The sequence below is a fragment of the Euprymna scolopes genome, chromosome 11, assembly GCF_053919585.1.
Source record: "Euprymna scolopes isolate OS-2025 chromosome 11, ASM5391958v1, whole genome shotgun sequence".
NCBI lineage: Eukaryota > Metazoa > Mollusca > Cephalopoda > Sepiida > Sepiolidae > Euprymna > Euprymna scolopes.
In genome coordinates, this window is record NC_136492.1 from 144,144,246 (window position 1) to 144,167,773 (window position 23,528).

The window sequence follows — 23,528 nt, forward strand, 5'->3', positions numbered from 1 at the left end:
TACTCAACACCAAAGAAAATACATATCTACACCCAGCAACAGGCACTCTCTCAGACATTGATTTAGCAATTTGCGACCCAACTCTATTTATGGACTACAACTGGAAAACATGTGATGATACATGCGGAAGCGACCACTACCCAATTATACTAGAAAACAAAAACCCAGAATCAGACGACAAATCCTCCCATTGAAATTTAAAAAAGGCAAACTGGGAAAATTCCAAAACTCCTGCGAATCTAAACTGATACCAGAAGCAAACACCCAGACTGAGGATCACATAATATATTTCAACAATGCACTCCTTTCCATTGCAAAAGAAAACATACCAAAAAGTTCTCCCCCTATAAAAGTCAACAAACCATGGTATAACAAAGAATGCCAGGAAGCAGTGAGAATGCGACGTGCCAAACTAAGAAAATTTAAAAAGAATCCAACTAAGGAAAACGTAGATCAATTTAAAAACAGCAAAGGTAAGAAAAATCATCAAAGAAGGAAAAAGGAACACCTGGAAAAACTTTGTATCAAAAATAAATGAGAACACCAAAATCAAAAAAGTATGGGAGATGGTAAGAAAAATATCTGGGAAAAACAATAAAGACCCAATCAAACACCTTACTTGCAATAACAATTACTAACAAAGAAAATATTGCAAACAAACTAGCCAAACAATTCTCCATAAACTCCTCATCAAAAAACCAATCAAAGAAATTCCAAACCCTAAAACAGAACGAAGAAAAGAAAAGAATTAACTTCAAATCAAAAAAACGAAGAACATTACAACCAACCATTCAACAGAACAGAACTAAAAGAGGCAATCCAAAAATCTCATAATACAGCAGTAGGCCCTGACAAAATCCACTATCAATTTCTAAAATACCTACCAGAACCATCTCTCAATTACCTTCTACAAATATACAACGACATGGATGAATAATAACACCCCAAAAACTGGAAAGAAGCCATAGTAATTCCAATACCTAAACCAAAAAGAGACCATTCAGATTTAACAAATTACCGACTCATTGCCCTCACCAGCTGCGTATGCAAGACCTTCGAAAGGATGGTCAATGAAAGACTAACATGGTATCTTGAAAGCAAAATCTTGATAACAGAATATCAATCAGGTTTCAGGAAAAATAGAAGCCCCGTTGACCACCTAATCAGATTAGAAACATTCATCAGAGAAGCTTTTGCCAGAAAAGAACACCTAATAACAATCTTTTTCGACCTAGAAAAAGCATATGACACTACTTAGAAATATGGCATTAAAAAAGACCTATATGAACTTGGATTTAGGGGCAGAATTCATTTGCAATCTCTTAAATAATAGACACTTCAAAGTAAGACTAGGCAACACACTCTCAACCCAAAAAGAACAAGAAATGAGGGTACCTCAGGGTAGCATCTTATCTGTCACCCTTTTCAACATAAAAATAAAATCATTGAAAACATAAACCCTGGTACTAACTGTGCCCTATACGTGGACGACTTACTCATCTGCTATCGATGATCAAAATACATGACCACAGCTGAACGAAAACTGCAACTTTGTCGAAAATAAACGAATTGGCCACAGAAAATGGTTTTAAATTCTCCAAAGAAAAAACAAAGTGCGTCCATTTCTGTAAACTCCAAAGAACTCACCATGATTCCATCCTAAAACTGGATAACAATATCATCCCTGTCATTAAACAACACAAGTACCTGGGCTTAATATACAACAGGAAACTGACCTTCATACGTCACATAAAAAATCTAAAAACAAAATGTCACAAGTCCTAACCCACACTGACTGGGGCGCTGACAAAACCACACTACTTAAACTATACCGTTCCTTAATAAGATCCAAGCTGGATTATGGATGCTTCATATATGGGGCAACTAGAGAATCATATAGAAAAGAACTAAACACAATACACCACCAAGGCTTAAGACTGGCTCTCGGAGCCTTCACCACTTCACCAGTGGAAAGCCTATACACCGAGTCTAATGAACCTTAGACGGAAAAAACTAGCCCTTCAATACTGCTTAAAACTCTTATCATGCCTATCAAACCCTGCAAACAATTGTGTTTTCCAACCACAACACACAAACTTCTTCAATGGGAGAGAAAATATTATCAAACCATACAGCCTAGGTATAAAAGACCTTACAGAAGCCCAAATAGATACCACAGAAATCCAGGTTTCCCTCAAACCAAAATCTCCACCATGGCTAATTAAACAGCCGTCGGTAAATTTAAACCTCAAGAATGTAACAAAATCTTCTAAATCCAACACACATCTTATACAAATAACTTCAATAATATATTAGAACAATATCAAAACTTGACACACATCTACACAGATGGCTCCAAAGAACTACACAAAGCTGGAAGTGCAGCCATATCTAACAAAAACGTCTCCTAGACAACTACTCAATTTTTAGTGCTGAATCAACAGCCGTAGACCTAGCTTTAGACATCATCCAAAAAATCAAGTCAAACAAATACTTAATATTATCTGATTCACTTTCAGTCTTAACGTCATTAACTAACAAAAACTTGAACAACCCCTTAATCATAAACCTGGAAAGAATCACCTCCCTTTCCAAAAACACTGACATCGTATTCTGCAATTATTAAAGGCAACGAAAAAGCTGATACAGCAGCAAAAAAATCTTCAAAAATGGATATCAGAAATACAAAAGTACCTTACACTAATTACAAACCCCTAATCAACAAATACGTCACTTCCAAGTGGTAGGAGTCATGGAATGCCTGCAAGAATAACAAGCTCCAGCAGGTGAAGCCCAACCTCGGGAAAAGAACGGAGGGCGGGACCTCTAGCTGGGAGAAGACGAGAAGAAACAGTAATGACAAGACTTCAAATAGGACACACCAGGATCATTCACTCGTACCTGTTAAAAGGCGAAGAGGCCCCATTCTGTATGTCATGTCATGAGCTTTACATGGTGAAACATATCCTGATAGACTGCGTGGATCTCCAGCAGATACGAATGAGGTACTACCGTGAAGGTAGTCTAAAAGATCTTTTTCACGGAGTGGACCCTGGCAATATCTTGAAATTCCTAAGAGAAACAAGATTATATAACAAAATCTAAAACCCTAATAAACAACAAACAAACATAACCAAATAACCACTTCAGAAAAACCTAAAACCCAAATAACAAACAAAATACAACCAAACAACCTTTCCAGCAAAATCAAAATACCTAATAAACAACAAACAAACATAACAAAATAACCTCCTCAGCATTAAATGACTCACGAAGGTTGATATGCTGATTAAATAACCCATCCATCCACAGCCATAAACCTGGCTCTATTATTATCACCAACCAAAACTCCAAGAAATTTATAATATTTGTAGACTCATTATCAGTATTAGAAGCAATAAAAAATCAAAAATTAAACAATCCCTTACTCATCAAACTGTTACAAAAGATCTATTCTATCATGCAACACAAAACTTTCTTCTTCTGTTGGATTCCCAGTCACTACGGTTTCTGCGGTAATGAAAAAGCTGACATGGCGGCCAAAAATTCCTTAAAACTCCAAATAAGCAACATAAAGGTCCCTACACTACCATCTATGGTAGCACATCTAAGTTAGTAAACGACCAAGTTCTCTCCAATTCTCTCTCTTCTCTGATCTTGAGCATGTGGTACAATGGGGAAAGGATTGGCTGGTTACTTTTAATGCATCTGATGTTACATGAGAAGGGCTGTCCCCTGTTCATGTAAGTATAAAAATAGAGAGATTAGTTAAAATGAAAATAAGAGAAAGCAGAAATCGAACCCTGGACATAAGTTTTAAAGAACAAGAGGTTTAAATGGAATGTCCAATAAATTGTTAATTCGGATGAAATAAATAATAAATAAACTATTCAATTGTTAAAAGAATGTGGATAATAAAATATGGGTTAAATAAATTAGATATGTAGGTTGAATTCCTTTGTGGAAACAACACAAGAAAAAATAGGTTATTGGGAAATCAATGTCGGAAACGTGCAAAGTCGCGCATGTTGAAACACGTGAATTTTGCTCACGTGGCCGAGATGCATGGATTTCTCAATATAGGAAGTGAGAGTTAGTTGGTCGGGGAGACAGTCAGGGGAGACGGTCAGTGAGAAAACTCAGAGACAGGCGGACGTCTGAAGCGAGACGTCACTTCAGAAACTAAAATGTGAAACTTTGAATTCTTAATGAGGAAATCACGACCGGTCGTAAAGAAATAAATTCATCATGTGTTTTGTGATAAAGCTCATCTTTGTGTTTGTGATTTCTACAAAAAGGTAAATTGTATTGTTATTATATGTCTGTGTTATAAAATGTCATTACATACACGTCTCGACATCTCATATCCACAATGTGAATCTACATTATATCTACACTAAGACTGTCTGAACACTATCTCATCATTCTAAGAGCTTTCTTCATATCTACATGTCTAAGTAATGAACATTTAAAATATAGGAATAGTTATAAACGAACAATCTCTCTTACAACAACATCTCTCTCTCTAAGATACAACATCATATGTAATAAGACAAGAACTCTCACTAAGACTCATATCTTTACTAATAAGAACTCACGTAACATATGCGCACAAGTGGTATCGTCTAATACTAATAATAATAACTATATAACACTAAGACCAAGCTTCTCTCTTTACATCGTCAACGTTCTGATCCCCATCTGGCATCAGTTGAAATGAATGGCTCTCGTCTTGAGGAGGCCTCAAGTTTTGACAAGCTTCTGGGCTTGACCTTTACTCCTGATCTTAAATGGAACAGGTACAGCAAATCTGTTGCCAAGGCCGCTGGAAAAATGGTGGGATCCTTTTATCGATCCAGTAGATATCTCACTGCTGATGCAATTCTCTATCTATATAAAAGCCAGGTACGTCCAAGGATGGAATAGTGTTGCCACATCTGGGCAGGAGCTGTTAGAAAGGACTTGTCCTGCTTTGATAGAGTTCAAAATAGACTTTGTAGTCTCGTAGGAGATGTCCTTTTCTCTTCCCTGCAACATCTATCTCACAGAAGAGATGTTGCAAGTTTGTCTCTGATATATCGTTATTTTCATGGAAAGTGTTCGACTGAGCTTCAGTCTATGGTCCCCTCTCCAAACTTTCACAAGAAACACTCGTCTAATTGAAGACACTATCAATAATTCCCCCCACTCGTTATCTGTGCCTAAACCTAAACGTAGATTCCATGAACAAAGCTTCTTTCTTAGAACTGCATGCCTGTGGAATTGTCTTATGTTTTCCTGCTTTCCAGCTGACTACAATATGGTTGTCTTCAAGTCTAACGTAAACAAGTTCTTGATGAGCCGTCCCACTTGTTAACAAATTTACTGAATTTCCATTACTAACGATTACTATATTGTCCAATTTCTACTATACACTCTTTAACCCTTATCCTCGAGTGGCCTCTTGGCCTTGGTAAGTTGTGATGCCTATGTAAAAAAAAAAATATACAGACTACAAACCTTCAATAAACAATTATGACAATAGCAAGAAAACTGGAACAATTGCCAAAACAACAAACTCATCCAAATTATCCATATACTTAAAAAAACCTTCTAGATACCAGAGAATCACGTAAAGAAGTAGTCTAATCACGTATCCGGATAGGACACACATACATAACTCACTCCCACATAGTAAAAAGTGAAGAACCTCCCAAATGTACACCATGTCACGAACCTTATACAGTGGAATACTTTTTACTTGACTGCTATGATCTCACTCAAATTCGTCAACACTAATACAAGGCCACAAAATTCAAAGAACTTTCCAAAAAAGAAAAAGAAAATCCTAAAACCATTCTAAATTTTTAAAAAGAACAAATCTTTGCCATGAAATATAAATACCATCAAATAATAAACTATACCAAAACATTACCCAGCAAAAATCGACTCTAAAAGTATAAAAAATTTCAAACCTTTTACAGGGTGACCCCAAACAACCAAAAAAAAACATATAAAGTATATCTAGAACATATGCTGTAGAATGGAGAAAAAAGGCCAAAGACCCTAGTGGTTTGATGTGATGTTTTGAATATAATAAACTAGTTATGATCAAAGTTTTATTTCATTCAGACAAAATACTAAGAAACAGGGCCTAATTAGAGTTGGGGCCTGTTTTTTTTGGTCACCTCTGTATACAGCATTAAATGACCCAAAGAAGTTTGACAAGCAAACAGACTCTTAGTTAAGTTGAATCCACGACTCACAAACACACGACTACTTCGTGTTACAGGGTACCCTCATGGGAAGACGGATACTTACAACTTGAGCTGTACCAAATTCATAATTTCATCGCTGTTCAAGATACAATATCTTTCCTTGTTGCTTCCACAGGGTAGCATACATGAGTAGAAAAGTTCGCATAAAATTCTCGTCACTTCACGACTTGCTTATCGCGTTTAGTTCAAACTGTCATTTCCTGTCCATGACGGTTTTTCGATGTGAGACGATCACATTGTGTGGCAAACCACAGGGATTTCTTTCATCTTTGCTGCCACTTTCAAAAGTGAGAATTTCTTTTTTCACAAGCGAGTCTCTCACCAGTGCACATCTACATGTTACGCAAAAAGGATTAATTTGATTGCCCGATTTAGATCGTCTGAACCAAAGTTTCTCAAAGGCTCCACCTGCTTACGTGACACAGCAGATTCAGACAGTGGCAAGGTAATCTGGTGACACCAAGTACTAGGAACGTCACACTGACATCAATTGACGAACAGAACCTTAACAGAAGACATAGATGTGGGCCTTAGCACATAGTGTTCTTTCCTATGATGGTCTCACACACTCACCCAGAGTCCAACTGATGTATATACGGAATGTGTTGGAGTGTTTTGTTTCTCTTGATTTTGTGTTTTCTATTTTCTTTCTTGTGAGCCACTGCATGCCCTGTGGCAGCCGCCATTGTGAAAGATGACATGGCCAAATGAGAAAGATGAAGGAGAGGACCATGGAAACAGCATTGAGTTTGGCAATTGTCGAGCAAAGCAAAGCTGTGTAGTTATTTTGATAAGATTCATTTTCATTGTTTTCTTTCTGAAAAGATTGTCTTTACTTTTGCAATTTTACAAAAAAATATATCAATTTAAAATTCACGGAGATTTTCAAAAATATTAAAAACAATATTCAACAAAACAAATATTAAAAACAATATTCAACAAAACAAATATTAAAAACAATATTTAACAAAACAAATATTAAAAACAATATTCAACAAAACAAATATTAAAAACAATATTTAACAAAAAAAATATTAAAAACAATATTCAACAAAACAAATATTAAAAACAATATTTAACAAAACAAATATTAAAAACAATATTCAACAAAACAAATATTAAAAACAATATTTAACAAAAAAAATATTAAAAACAATATTCAACAAAACAAATATTAAAAACAATATTTAACAAAAAAAATATTAAAAACAATATTTAACAAAACAAATATTAAAAACAATATTCAACAAAACAAATATTAAAAACAATATTTAACAAAACAAATATTAAAAACAATATTCAACAAAAAAAATATTAAAAACAATATTTAACAAAACAAATATTAAAAACAATATTTAACAAAACAAATATTAAAAACAATATTTAACAAAACAAATATTAAAAACAATATTCAACAAAACAAATATTAAAAACAATATTTAACAAAACAAATATTAAAAACAATATTCAACAAAAAAAATATTAAAAACAATATTCAACAAAACAAATATTAAAAACAATATTTAACAAAAAAAATATTAAAAACAATATTCAACAAAACAAATATTAAAAACAATATTTAACAAAACAAATATTAAAAACAATATTTAACAAAACAAATATTAAAAACAATATTCAACAAAACAAATATTAAAAACAATATTTAACAAAACAAATATTAAAAACAATATTCAACAAAACCAATATTAAAAACAATATTCAACAAAACAAATATTAAAAACAATATTCAACAAAACAAATATTAAAAACAATATTTAACAAAACAAATATTAAAAACAATATTCAACAAAACAAATATTAAAAACAATATTCAACAAAACAAATATTAAAAACAATATTCAACAAAAAAAATATTAAAAACAATATTTAACAAAAAAAATATTAAAAACAATATTTAACAAAAAAAATATTAAAAACAATATTCAACAAAACAAATATTAAAAACAATATTTAACAAAACAAATATTAAAAACAATATTCAACAAAACAAATATTAAAAACAATATTCAACAAAACAAATATTAAAAACAATATTTAACAAAACAAATATTAAAAACAATATTCAACAAAACAAATATTAAAAACAATATTCAACAATACAAATATTAAAAACAATATTTAACAAAACAAATATTAAAAACAATATTCAACAAAACAAATATTAAAAACAATATTCAACAAAACAAATATTAAAAACAATATTCAACAAAACAAATATTAAAAACAATATTCAACAAAACAAATATTAAAAACAATATTCAACAAAACAAATATTAAAAACAATATTCAACAAAACAAATATTAAAAACAATATTCAACAAAACAAATATTAAAAACAATATTCAACAAAACAAATATTAAAAACAATATTTAACAAAAAAAATATTAAAAACAATATTCAACAAAACAAATATTAAAAACAATATTCAACAAAACAAATATTAAAAACAATATTTAACAAAAAAAATATTAAAAACAATATTCAACAAAACAAATATTAAAAACAATATTTAACAAAACAAATATTAAAAACAATATTCAACAAAACAAATATTAAAAACAATATTTAACAAAAAAAATATTAAAAACAATATTTAACAAAACAAATATTAAAAACAATATTCAACAAAACAAATATTAAAAACAATATTTAACAAAACAAATATTAAAAACAATATTCAACAAAACAAATATTAAAAACAATATTCAACAAAACAAATATTAAAAACAATATTCAACAAAACAAATATTAAAAACAATATTCAACAAAACAAATATTAAAAACAATATTCAACAAAACAAATATAATTCAAATAAATGCTTTTATTTTTAGGAGCCTACGAATGGGCCAGAAATAGCTTACGTGAACATGAAAAGGACAAAAGAGAATACATTTACACTGAAGAAGAGTTTAAAAATGCGAAAACTCATGACCAGTTATGGAATGCTGCTCAGGTTTGTTTTTTACTTTATTTTCATTCGTTAACAAAACAACTTCAATGCCTTCGCCATCCAGATATAGAACGATAAAATTGTCACCCTAGAAAAGACAACATGAGTCCATTTCCGTTTGATGAAAACCAGTTTTCATTTTTGTTGCAGACCATCTATTAGTTGGTCAGTTGTGCGAGCGGTAGGAACCTTATATCATGTCTGAAAGTGACACAATGGTCAAGTGAGATCGGAGATGCACCACTGTACAACTCATGCTCTCTCGATCCAAGTTATGACAACAGGATCATTGCCTGCACCCTCAAAATGTGTCACTGGATGGCCACTATTAACAGGGATGTGCCCAGGGTGATGAAGTTTCTGGTCTTTGTTGTGATTTCAAGTGAGGGCCACATCACATCTTCGAAGTCGTCTTGAAAATCAACACCAAGGTGTACCTGGATGTGCTGAAGAGTGGTCATCCTCTGGTGCAATCAGGTGGCCGTTGGTTGACCGTGTGTGTGGCAGCAGGACTTGGTGTCGGCCCACAAGTCCAAAAAGATCCAGGCTTGGCTTCAGAAAGAATGCTACAACTTTGCACCCTTCTCTTACTGGCTCCCCTCGCTGTTAGACTACTTCGTTTGGTCATATGTCGAGAACATCATCAACATGACCTCCCACAACACCAGAACCAGCCTAATCGTTGCCATTTGCTGAATATTCACCAAGCTCCCGCCGGCCCGTATTGAGGCAGTGGTTGAAGCTTAAGGTGGCTACATTGAATAGATGTCAGCTCTACTACATAATCAAGTTACTTGAGTTGATTTTTTTTCAATAAAAGTTTTAAAATAAAGCTGTAGTGTTGTTTTTTTTAGAGCAACAACTATATCATTCCATCCTGTACTTTATCCACATCTGCTCTAGAAAAATCAATCATTAAATAATGTTGCATTCTTTCTGTATTTTTTTTTTTTTCAGATTCAACTAATAAATGAAGGTAAAATTCATGGCTTCATGCGGATGTACTGGGCCAAAAAGATTCTTGAATGGACACCTACACCTGCTGAAGGTCTTCGTATCGCCATTTACTTGAATGATCATTATGCGTTAGATGGCATGGATTCAAATGGCTATGTTGGTAAGTTTTTACAAATTTTCAGCAAGCTATTTTTATCACCTAACTAATCACTTTGAACACAAAATATTTTTGAAAAACCCTGAAGTAAATCCACTTTCAAATTTCGTCTTAATAAAAATGTCTACGTTTGTAAGTTTTTACAAATTTTTGGCAAAATATTTTTTTCACCTTACAAATAATTCTGCACATTTTGCAGTTTTTCAAATCATTTAAATATTTTTGATAACCTTGAAGTAAATTCACTTTCAAATTCCATCTAAATAGAAATAGTTGTTTTCCCATAAAAATTTAAATTTCATTCTTTCATATTTATTCAACATTAATATTTTCGTGATTTCAAGCAAGCCAGCAAATGAATAAGTGAATAAGGAACTGTTTATCTGCTTTATCTTTGATTATGCCTTGTGAAATGTGAAGTTAGTTTAATTTGTGAAGTTTTTCTAATTTGTTAGTTTCTTTAATTAATGTCAATATCAAGAAAACTATTTTGCATATACATGGGAAAATATTACAATAAAATTACAAATGAATAACACCAAACATTAATTTATTATAAACTGTTTAACAATAGTTATGCAAATGAGTTGAACAAATTCTTGTGTTTAGTCTTTCACTTGTTACTATATATACATTAGTCTAAAAGTACATTTAAATTAGAGTAACCCATTTCAATGTTAATATAGTTGTGATAAATATAAACTTTTGTATTCATTTAGATTAATACAGTGCCATATTCTGTGTGACTAAACACTTAACATATTCAGTATTTTTAACATTTTTAACAAGATGTGTTGAGATATCCTAGGATCTGATTGAACACTAAACATAGCCCTGTTTAGAGTCACAGCATTATTATGAACAAATGATGTGGTATTGTGATAGCCTTACGTCTTACTCAGGTTTAAGGCACCAAAATATTCCAGATCAAATCTTAAAGGCTACAAGTGTCGCATACATTCTGATTAGTTGTTTTGTCAATATCTTTGCACTCATGCTGTGAATTTTGATCCACAAAACTGATATTGATGCTGCTAGTCAGAACTGGGGTAAACATTCTATCAGCATTTTCTTCTCTGCTATTGTCAAAGGTGTTTTCTTAGATCTGACAAGAGGATGAGGCTGAAAAACATAACTGTCCATATTGAGTACAGAATAGTTACAAAACACTTTCCCCTCCCCATTTTAAGAATGGGTTTCTAAATAATTTTATTTCAACATGGTACCTTCTCTGCATAAGTAACCATTTTTAGTTTGTTAATGTGTTTCCCTTTTTTGAACTGTTTTCACCATTTCCGGGACTAACTTAATTCGACTCTTTTGGAGATTATTGTTCAGGTATTTGTGTTTTCATTTTTGTTATTTAAATTCCTAATGATTATGATCTCTAATTCAGTTTTTAGTTTATTCTTTGGTGTATTTTTTTAAACTTTTTTCTTTTTGTAAACTCCCTCGGCATTTTCCAGGACTAAATTCATTCAGCTTTTGAAAAGTCAAGGTTTCTGTTTACTTAAAGTTGTTTCATTGTTTACTGGAATATTTTGACGTCCCAAATTATTTTGTGCAGAATGTTTATTTTTGCTGAGTCAATTCTAGTTATCTCCCCTAGATAATTGTCTGTCTCCATAAACTCCGGCTTATCAATTTTATATTTTTTTATTAATTTTTTTTTTTTTTGTTGTTAACGAGACAATTAAGAGATATGGAAATTGAATTGAGGCCCTTAAAATAGTTTTTCAATTTTAATACTTTGATGTGAACTAATTCTAATTGTGGCTATTGGTCCCCCGACAAACTAGGGATTGGATTTAGTAATTCACTCCCGTTCGTCTGTTTGTTTGCACTTTCTCAATAACCATGCCTTGGATTTTTTGAAATTTTGCACAAACATTAGTCATGGTGAAAGTAAATGTTTCATTTGTAATGGGGGCGTTGCATGCTCAGCTTGTTTTATTATATTTAGTAATCCATACTCTTATTTTAGTATTTTCATAAGATCATAAGACATCACCCTTGAGATATTTGTCAGTTTTAGTGATTATATCTATCTATCTATATATATATAGGAGGTAAAAAGGTCTTTTATTAAAACCTGAAACAGCAAGTTGAATTTCTTATGTTCTTTACAACATGTTGGGTCTCCACATGGTAACTGGACCCAAGCAGTGCCGATTCAGGAGAGGTGTGGTTGGAGAAGGCGCAAACCTTGCCTCACAATTACATATGCAGCTCCTCTTTCAGGGATGTCCATTGTCTCTTGAGACTCAACGGAAGCATCGATTATATAAAACCAATGTAAAAAGATAATATGAAAAGATTTTGGAAAATATTTGTCAATTTTTCAACGGAAAAATATAAAAAAGAATATTTAAAAAATAACAAAAAATTGTTAGAAATTTGTTTTTATTTCTAACGCACCTCTCTTTTCTTGGTTCCTTGTTATCCGAACAACTTGGTTAATTTTGAGAAAGAATAACACAATAAAATTCTTGTATTTAAAATAACGTATATTTACAAGTAAAGGTTAAAGTTTCCAAAACAGTTGTTCTGGAGGAGTTTCTGTTTGTTGCAGAAAAAGAGAGTAATTTCTGAGAAGTGCTCGCTGTTAATCTTTTTTTCTTTTTTATTGTTGCAAGCAACTCCAAGTAATAGTGGGTAATTTGCATAAGTGGCTTTATGCAAATTACCTTACAAAGTTTGAGTACAAATAATTCTAACAAAATATAAACCTCCTAAAATTTATTGCACAAATACTCCTTTCTTTTCAGTAACCTATCGTAACCATGTCTGATGTTAAGTTTGCAATTGTAGTGACCTATCGTAAACATCTGATGTTAAGTTTGCAATTGTAGTGGTTGTTAAATTATTTGCAGCAACTTTAATTGCCCACCAGAAGTTATACTTACTGTTGAATTGCTTTCCATTTCTTGAGGATGCTCCACAGGTTTTCAATAAGATCCAAGTCATAGCTATTTTCTGTCACTTAGGTTTTCAAACTTTTGGAATTCATTTTAATCCGTCTTTCACTTAAAATGGATCCACATGTTCAGTACCGATATCATGATCCTACCGCTGCTTTGTTGGCATTCAAAAAAATTATCTCGAGTTAATGTTGCTTGCAAACCTGTCATTGAACCAATCCATTGGGGGGGTGATTCTTAATTCATCTGTAAAAAGCACTTCATAAACTGCTGTTTTCAAGTATCTTTTTTTGTTCACTGCAATCTCGTTTTTTTGTGAAAATGGGTTTCTCTAATTTTTTTACATCAGTAAACAATGTTTTTACACCTTGTTTCCCTCAACACCATGGGAGCTTCAGCAGCCTCAAATATGAACACACTTGGCGCATTTAAGTTTCTTAATAATTCTTTTCAGATATGTTAAATTTATGAATTCAACTTTTCCCTTGATTGAATTCCTATTTGATATATTTTCTTGATTGTTCAATGATCCCTTTCCAAATCCTTAGAAATTTGAAACAAAAACTTTTCTTTGATTATATAACGCTTTTCATTGTTAGTTCTTTTTTTTTACATGCCATAATACTTAATTCTAGTTCTTGCAAATAATCTCTTGACACTGCCAATTGCTATGATTGCTAAAAAAATACTAAATAAAATTAAAAATTGGGATTTAATTGCTTTCAGGTTTACTCGCTATACATAATAGTACTAATTATTTCATTGGATAACGCATGAATTTTACATAAAATATCTATGACAATACCTCTTTAGCTTATAATCTCTAGATGCAATTTAAATGCCTTAGAAAAATATCTTAATACTCTAAACAAAAAAATTTTTTTTTTTTTTTTTTAGACTAATTCAAAAGAATAGAAAGAACAGAATATAGAGAGCCTTCAATAGAAAATATCGAAGTATTAAAGTTGAATGCCATTGATAAACAAAGTAATGTTATTTTAATAGACTAAATTTTGGGGAAGAAATGAGAAATTGAGAAATTCCACATGAACTTGTATTAGAAAAAAAATGATTTTAAGCATATCTGATTATTAAGATATTAGATTTAGTAAATTGTAAAAAACAAATAATTTATATTTTTTAAATGAGAATTTTTATTTTGAACTAAATTTACCCTAACTTTATCTTTTTATTAAAACAATGTTTTTGTTCCAAATTTTGAGTCTGATGTATTTTCTTTGTTGTAGGCTGTATGTGGTCGTGTTGTGGTATGCATGACCGTGCTTGGGGGGAACGCAAAACCATTGGCAAAATCCGCATTATGACATTTGAAGGATGTAAAAGGAAATTCGATGTTGACTCGTTTATACAAAAATATTCCAAGAATAAAAAGACAAAATAGATTTTTGCTCTATTACTTCATCTTGAAAAAAACAAAACTTGATTCATGTTTTTTAATGCATGTTCACTATTTTGTAATTTAGTCTCATCTTCCAAATAAACTTTTGTTTTAAAAAGCATCGGAAATCTTCAATATTCATTTTACTTGAACAAAAAAATGTTATTTTTTTTCTTTTGATAAAAATTGCAGTCAAATTACAAAAAAGTCGTTATGTTTTCAGGTTGTATGTGGTCAGTGGCTGGCATTCACGATCAAGGCTGGTCTGAAAGAAATGTATTTGGGAAAATCCGGTATATGAATTTTAATGGTTGCAAGCGTAAATTCGATGTAAATGCTTTCATCATGAAATACAAAGCAAAGAAAACGACAGTTAAAGAGTAAACAATTTTAAAAAAACTCACAACAATAACATTTTTTTTTTAAAGTTTATCATTTTTAAATCAAAAAATGCTTTTAGTTTATCTTCATGATTTACCGAAAGGAAATAAAATCTTTTTAAAAATTTGATTATCTTCTATGCTATCATTTAAAAAGTTAATTTGATTGAAATAAAATCTTTTAAAAAAATTCAATTTGAAATCTCTTGTAATTTTAAAATAAAATTAAAAAAAAAGAATCAATTTGATTGAAATTGTTATCATTTTCTATGAAAAAAAATTCTTTGATTTTATTTATTGAATTTATATGAAAGATGTTTCAAAATTATTCAATCAATCGTAACAAAATTCACATAACTTCTGTTGGAAAATTATTTTTCCTTGTAAATTTATAAATTTTTATGTGTAGATGTTGAATAAAAGCATAAACGCTTTTTAGTCAACAAATCCATTTGTATCCATCAAGTGTTTACGTCAGCGTCAAAACCCTGGTTTATAATAACTAGGGCTATAACAACAGCATATTTTTTCCTTGTTTTGATTCTCAGGTATATATCCATTGATATGTTTTTATGTAGAGTGATGTGGTTCTTGGTTTTTTAATTGTCTGTATCGGATATATACTCGAGTAAAAACGATGAAAAGAATATGCTGTTGTCCTAGCCCTAATAATAACACACTGACAAAAGTTTAAAACGTGAATAGTCATGCTCTATACAAATCATCATACAGTCCATCAGTCTTGACACTGAATAGTCAGGGCCTTAGTGCTTTATTCTTCGGTGTTGGCGTAGTCTTCTTTCTGTGTGAAACGTCTGATCACAGGCACCACATGTGTGTGCCGAGGGTGTCATCGATAGGCTTCTCCACTCTTTCTCTCTATTTCTTCCTTCCCTTTTTTTTTTTTTTTTTTTTATTTTTATACGCAGTGATCACCACTTATCAAGGCCCGGAAGCCACTCAGGGATAAGGGTTATTGCAAGTACATTACGTTAGTGTGGAGATTTGATGAAGTGTTTACTTAAGGGGGCGGTTCATTAGGAATTTGTTAACGTTGGACTTGAAGACATCCAAGTTGTAGTCCGGTGGGAAGGAGGCAGAAGGAACAGAGTTCCACAGGCTTTGTGGAGACTGTTCTTCCAACTCTCAGCATTGATGTTCATAGCCTTCAGGTGCTGCTTTACATCTTTGTAGTAAAGCTTCTGACCTCCTACCTTGCAGGTTCCATTTTCCAGTTCTCCATAGAAGATCATCTTTGGGATTCGCTTGTCCTCCATTCTAGCAATGTGCCCAGTTCATCATAGTTGCATAGTAGCAAGGGTAGCTTCCACGCTATCTAGGTTTTCTCACCTGAGAACTTCCACGTTTGATACGTAGTCACTCCATTTGATCTTCATGATCCTGCTCAGGTGTCTTTGCTGGACGGCTTCCAGTCTCCTGATGTGTTCTCTATACAGAGTGTAAGTCTGCTGAGTACAGCAAGGCTGGCAGGATGACAGCTTTGTGTTGAGCCAGATACTGGTCCTTATCCAGAGCCACTTTTCTAGCTTACCAAAGAAGATGCATGTGTTTTGAATTCGGCAGCTTATTTCTTTGTCAGTGCTTAGACAGCTTCCAAGATATTTGAAGTTTTCAAGAACTTTTAGCACATATATTATTTTAATTGGAATTCATTATTGAGATGAGTATTATTTATATTAATTTATTTTATTGCGGACTATTATTCTCATCTTTATTAGTTGTTGTTTCATGACGTTTCGGCCAACTATTCCTCTGGCCTTCGTCAGGTGGTAACCGTGACAGATAGGAACTTCAGATCTCCTAACTGCATTCTCAGCAATCACTGCCATCCCGTGCACAGTTGATAGACGTTGAATCTCTACGGTTCCAGATGAGCATTGTCTGAAGATAGCAGTTTCAATCCTACCCAAAGCCGGCCAGAGGCTTACTTGGCCAAAACGTGGGGAGACGACAACAACTACGGATGGCAGTAATTGCTGAGAATGCAGTTAGGAGATTCGAAGTTCCTATCTATCACGGTTACCACCTGACGAAGGCCGGAAGAATAGTTGGCTGAAACGTGAAATACAAACTAATAAAGATGAGAATAATAGTCCGCAATAAATTAATATAAACTTTTAGCCCCTCGCCGTTGATTGTTATTATAGGCTCTTGGGGGTCGTTGTTATCTGATAAGGGCTGATACATTACTTCTTCTATCTTCCCTATGCTGATTTGTAGGCCGATCTTCCTGATTGTTTGAGAGAATGGATCAGCTATCCTCTGCATTTGAGTTTCTGCATCAAACATAAGCACAAAATGAATGTACACGTATTCAAGTCAATGGAAATCTCTTGTAATGATAACCTCTAGTTTGGGAATGTAAATGAATAGTAACATTTAATGCTGCCAAATCTAAGTTTCTTTCCTTTAACAATTATAAGAAGCCCAGGGTTTGCACAAGCTTGAAAAGGTCTTACTTCTATTATTACCTTGAAAATATGGAAAATGTCTTGAAAAGAAATTGTTGCAATATTTGTAATATGCAGTATTAATAAAAATATTAAACTGTTTTTTAAATATAAAAATAAAATCGAAATACATTATTTTGAAATAACATTTTTGTGGATACAAGAGTTACTTCCCTTTATTATGAAACCATGGGTCAGATACTGTAAATATGATTGTTGTGTATGTAAATGAAAATGAGTTTTTTTTTGTCGATTAAGTTTTTTAGTTTATTATATCATTGTTTATATATCAAATTTTGTTTTGAAAACTTGAATTTTGTCTGAAGAAAGCTTTGAAAATCTTTGAAAATCTTTAAAAATGGACATTGAAAATCTGTATTAACCCTGAAACCTTCCACCACCGATTTCTATGCCTAATATAACACTCTACCTGAGAGTTCATCATTCAAACTCCCCGGCTTAACATTCACAAGCAACATGAATTGACATAAATACATTGAGGACATTGCCAAGGCTGCTGCAAAGAAGGTAGACTAGAAAACTAATCACACCTGACAGTATCCTGTATCTCTGCATTCGCTTATACATGGAGTATTGTTGCCACATCTGAACTGTTCCTCCCTCGTAAAATAGTCTTCAATCTAGGTCACACATTATTAACCAACCTTCAACCCTTGTCCCATTTTCACAATGTTGCATCTCTTTAATGGAAGGTACTGTCGAATTCGTAACACTTGTACTCTCTTGACATTAGTACCTCCCCCGACTAACCCAACAAACAGCAAAATCTCACCCCCTCACTGTAAGAGTCCTTTAAGGAAAGCTTTCTATTCTAATATTTTTTCCCATCAAACTGTTAGACTATGAAATTCCCCTCTTGTTTCCTACCAACTGTTCTAACATGTTGAGTTTGGGGTGAATAAGAAGTAAAAGCAACAAAAAAAAAACAGTATTTTTTCATTGTTTTTTATTGTGCAGGTTGAGAGATATTACCCAGACTGGTGGCCCCACCCCCACCCCATCATGCAGGTAATATTTTTTATTGACATTTCACCCCAAACAAGGCATAGGGCCATTTCATGGTGTGGGGCTACAACTAAAATGTGCTACCGCATGCATTACATACTGCCAAGAAACTCTTATCAGGTTCTATTGCTATGTGATCTCTTCACTGCCGTTCTTTCCAAGACGGCTTATGTCAGACTCTCTTAAATCTACTACGGATTTCCAAATCTTGAGCTATCTTGATGTCAATATTCGAGCATTCCATGTATTCACATCTGCAAAACTTTCTTGCTTTATTATCAATGTCAGCTATTCTAGCAGATCTTGCAGTTTTTATATCTGAGTTCACATTGCAAATCTAATGTCCTTTCGGTGCGTTACAATTGTTGCAGATCTGCTCTGACCTAAATTCAGGTCACTTACATGGAGCATTGCACTGCGAATTATAAGGAACTATAAGCATGATCGCAATTTTTGTATGTGAAGTGAAAAGTGGCTGCAGTTTATAGAACTGCCAGTTTTGACTCATATTTTAACTAGACGAATAACACTTCTCATGCATGCATGACATAAGGAGACTTCTGCTGAGTTTTCTTTAAGGTTTTTGTTTGTTTTGTTTTTTTTTGTTTTTTTGAAGAGAATACACTTGAGAGAGAGAGGGAGACTGCATAACTAAAATTATTTACTTTATCTCCTAACCTTAAAAAAATGAGCGACGCAATCGACATAACATGCAGCTCATGATCCCCATCTGGCATCAATTGTGATGAATGGCTCTCGTCTGGGTGAGGCCCCGTGTTTTGACAAGCTTCTGGGTTTGACCTTTACTCCTGATCTGAAATGGAACACGTACATCAAGTCTGTTGCCAAGGTCGCTGGAAAGATGGTGGGATCCTTCTACCGCTCCAAAAGATATCTCACTACGGATGCAATTCTCTATCTATATAAAAGCCAAGTACGTCCAAGGATGGAATACTGTTGCCATATCTGGGCAGGAGCTGCTAAAAATAGCCTATCCTGCCTTGACAGAGTACAAAATAGACTTCGTGGCTTAGTGGGGGATGCCCTTTTCTCTACCCTGCAACCTCTCTCCCACAGAAGAGACGTTGCGAGCCTGTCCTTGTTTTATCGTTATTTCCATGGCAGATGCTCGTCTGAACTCCAATCTCTGGTCCCCCCTCGCCAATCTTTCACGAAAAACACCCGTCTAGCTGAATCCACTGTGAAAAATTTCCCCCACTCTATATCTGTGCCTAAATCAAAACGCAGATTCCATGAACAAAGCTTCTTTCTTAGAACTGCACGCCTGTGGAACTCTGCTCCGTCTGCCTGCTTCCCTCCGGACTACAACTTGGATGTCTTCAAGTCCAATGTTAACAAATTCCTAATGAACCGCCCCCTTAAGTAAACATTTCAGCAAATCTCCTCACTAACGTAATGTACTTGCAATAACCCTTATCCCTGAGTGGCTTCCGGGCCTTGATAAGTGGTGATCACTGTGTAAAAAAAAAAAAAAAAAAAAAAAAGACTGATTAGAAAACTTTTCTTTCTCTTGCTCGAAAGCATGACGTCATATTGTCATCATTCGACTTTTGTTTACAGAGCTTGACCTCGTTCAAAGTTACGTCACCTGTTTCTGGGTACAATTTTGTTTGCAGATAGGTTAGCCTGACGTACTAAAAATGACCCTTGTCAAAATTCGCACTAGCTAACTAATATCACTATTTCTTAAAGTATTGTCCATACTTACGGTAGCAGTAAATATCGAAAGAAGCTACTACCTGTATGGAGAGCAAAAAAATTTTTTAAATATTATTTTGGAGAGAGATTGGAAATCAAAATTCCTTAATCCATGATATTGAGTAAGCAAAACAATGGACAAAAAAATGCAAATTCAACAAAATGTTTTAAAAAGAATGTAATTTGAAATTCTGACTAAAACTGGACAACAGTGGAGATAAACAGATCGAAAGAGCTGATGTAGATTAATGAAATATTAGTATTAGATAAAAGATCAGACAATAGTTGTGGAAGAGAGGGAATCTGACACAGTGAAGACGCAAAAGTTTGGTGTGGCAATTTGTTCATTTTCATATAAAACTTTGAGCGTTCAAGGGAAAGAACTTCACTTATACAAACCAAAGTGTGATTGAGTTATCTCCCTTACAGTAAAAATAGGATTTCTGATTTAAGACAATCAAGATCCAAGCTGATATTGATCCATCGTTGTTCTCTTTATGGAAGTGTTCCGGAATTTCAGCATATAGGAGGTATAGTTGAAGGCTTCAGAGAAAAGAAGCTGAGGAAACAGAAAACTTGAAACCTTTACAAAATCAATTAAAATCACAATTCACTAACTAGCAGAAAAGATGAATAAAAAAAAAAGAAGCAACAAAAAGAAAACAGAAATATATAAGTTTAAAAAAGATTTACTTTGCAGACAGAAACCACACTCGATGACCTGAATATCACCCTTTGCAAAGTTGTGATATTAAAAACCTAGACACTTCAAAGGCGTATGGGCCTGATCTTATTAAAAAATGATCTTCTGAGGTTGCCTTAGTTCTCTCCAAACTTTTCAACAAATGCTTTACCAAATTTTGCTTTTCTGACTGCTGCAAAATTGCTTCTGCGATACCAGTTTAAAAGAATTCTGGCGAAAGAACTGATCCAGTAAATTATCACCCCATTAGCCTCCTTTGGCAAAATCTTTGAGCCCATAATTAATCAAACACTAGTTCACCACCTCAGAAAATAAACTTCTTTCACACCCTGTTTTTTCTTTGAAATAAATCTACCCCTATTTACAAAATTCTTTTGTAAAAAACCAAAACCAAAAAGCATACCAAAATAATAATTAGTATCTCTCCCTTTTTTCTTAAAATTAATCGTTACCTATATTAAAAATCAACGAAAGGGTTTTTTTTTTTTTTTACACAGTGGTCACCAACTTATCAAGGCCTGGAAGCCACTCAGGGATAAGGGTTATTGCAAGTACATTATGTTAATGTGGAGATTTGATGAAGTGTTTACTTAAGGGGGCGGTTCATTAGGAATTTAACGTTGGACTTGAACACATCCAAGTAGTAGTCAGGTGGGAAGCAGGCAGACGGAACAGAGTTCCACAGGCATGCAGTTCTAAGAAAGAAGCTTTGTTCATGGAATCCACGTTTTGATTTAGGCACAGATAAAGAGCGGGGGAAATTTTTCACAGTGGATTCGGCTAGACGGATGTTTTTCGTGAAAGATTGGCGAGGGGAGACCAGATATTGGAGTTCAGACGAGCACCTGCCATGGAACTAACGATAAAACAAGGATAGGCTCACAACATCTCTTCTGTGGGAGAGAGGTTACAGGGTAGAGAAAAGGGCATCCCCCACTAAGCCACGAAGTCTATTTTGTACTCTGTCAAGGCAGGAAGGTTTATTCTCCATTAGATTATACTCTACACAGCTCAACTCTTTACTTTCTGGGATCATTGAAACCTAATTGATCCAAACTGTATATATTGTATGAAAAAGGTTATCAAAATGAATATCCGAGTTATCTCAAAATGAGAATTTATTTGATAAAAATAAGGATTATTATGATGAAACTTTAATTAGATCCTGATATCCTGGGAAAATCGAATACATAGAAAAGGTGAATATAATAGAAATAACAGAACAAACTGCTCAATATCAAACAACATTGCAATGAAAAAAAGAAATGCAAAGAATAAAAATAATTATGAAAATAAAAAGAATAAAAAGAAATTAAAAATAATAAAGAAGCATATAATGGTGACAATAATATGAATAAGAAAAATAGACAAAAAACAAAACAAGTCTGGTTTAATCTGCCATTTAGTGAACATACTCAAAACAATATCCCTAAAGAATTTTACAAAATAATTGATAAAAACTTCCCCAGAGAATAGATTAAGTAAATTAATTAATAAGGACATAGTGAAACTTTCATTTTCAACTGCTACCAATCTAGTCAACACTGTAATAGGCTCTCATAATAATAATAATGCTAAAATAAACAAAATAGTGACTAATAATAGGAGTGAATTAGGTGAACTAAATTTGGGAAGAAAATGTAACGAATATCCACTGGAGGGCAACTACTTAATTTCTGAAATTGTGTAAGTTAAGGTAGATAATAGTAAGAAAGTATACCTAGGAGAGACGGCTTGTTTTTTTTTATGTTACATCATTTAAAATTGGACCTGAGAATGAACCAAATAAGGATAGGGATAATGATAGAAATGAGGATAGAACATTAATAATTATTAGAAATGAAAAGAGTAACACAACGGCATTAGGTGATTAGGTTAGAATTTGAATTAAAATTAAGAGTAGAAATTATGAACCAAGTAAATCAAAAAGATGTAATCTGTGCTTACTTGAAGCATACTACATAGTGAATTCTAAAGAAGAAATCTTAAACTAAAAGATGCTATACAAAGCTTTCTTCATTAGAATAAATTTCTGCTATCACACCTAAAACCTGACCGAAATTAATTTATAAGGGGAAAAAATCTACAGAATACACCTTACAGATGCTAAACTTCTGACCGACCAACAATATGGATTTAGACAAGCCCGTTCCACGGCATGCATCCTCACTGTAATCTTTGAACACATATACCATTCACTGGACAAAGCGGGAGAGGGCAGAGCGGTAGCTCTAGATATATCTAAGGCTTTTGACAGGGTATGGCATGAGGGTCTCCTCAGGAAGATTAGATCATACGGTATCACTGATAGAATACTTAACGTAATTGGGTCCTTCTTAGATAAGAGAAAAATCCAGGTTGTCCTCGACGGTCGTACATCCAAACAATATGATATAAATGCGGGGGTGCCCCAGGGATCTATCCTTGGACCTCTGCTGTTCCTGATATTCATAAATGACCTCCCTGACAAAATTGCCTGTGAGATGGGTATATATGCTGATGACACCACACTCTATAGCAGGCACGACAGGAAAACAAATGAACATATATCTAAAGTAATGGCAG

General features: G+C 33.2%; 1 protein-coding gene across 3 annotated transcripts in view; it reads left to right on the top strand.

Moving 5' to 3' along the window:
• Positions 1–15,171, top strand: part of LOC145288095 (deoxyribodipyrimidine photo-lyase-like) — a 118,830-nt gene extending 103,659 nt beyond the window's left edge. For 2 of the 3 annotated variants that reach the window (XM_080136152.1, XM_080136150.1), the window contains exons 8-10: positions 9,112–9,233; positions 10,188–10,347; positions 14,888–15,171. In XM_080136152.1, coding sequence (XP_079992278.1) covers positions 9,112–9,233; positions 10,188–10,347; positions 14,888–15,048 — 443 coding nt within the window. In that variant the 3' untranslated portion in view covers positions 15,049–15,171. Of the gene's footprint in view, positions 1–9,111; positions 9,234–10,187; positions 10,348–14,512; positions 14,788–14,887 lie in introns of those variants that run through there. The other variant, XM_080136151.1, reaches the window with a different exon arrangement.
• Positions 15,172–23,528: the final 8,357 nt, after the last annotated feature.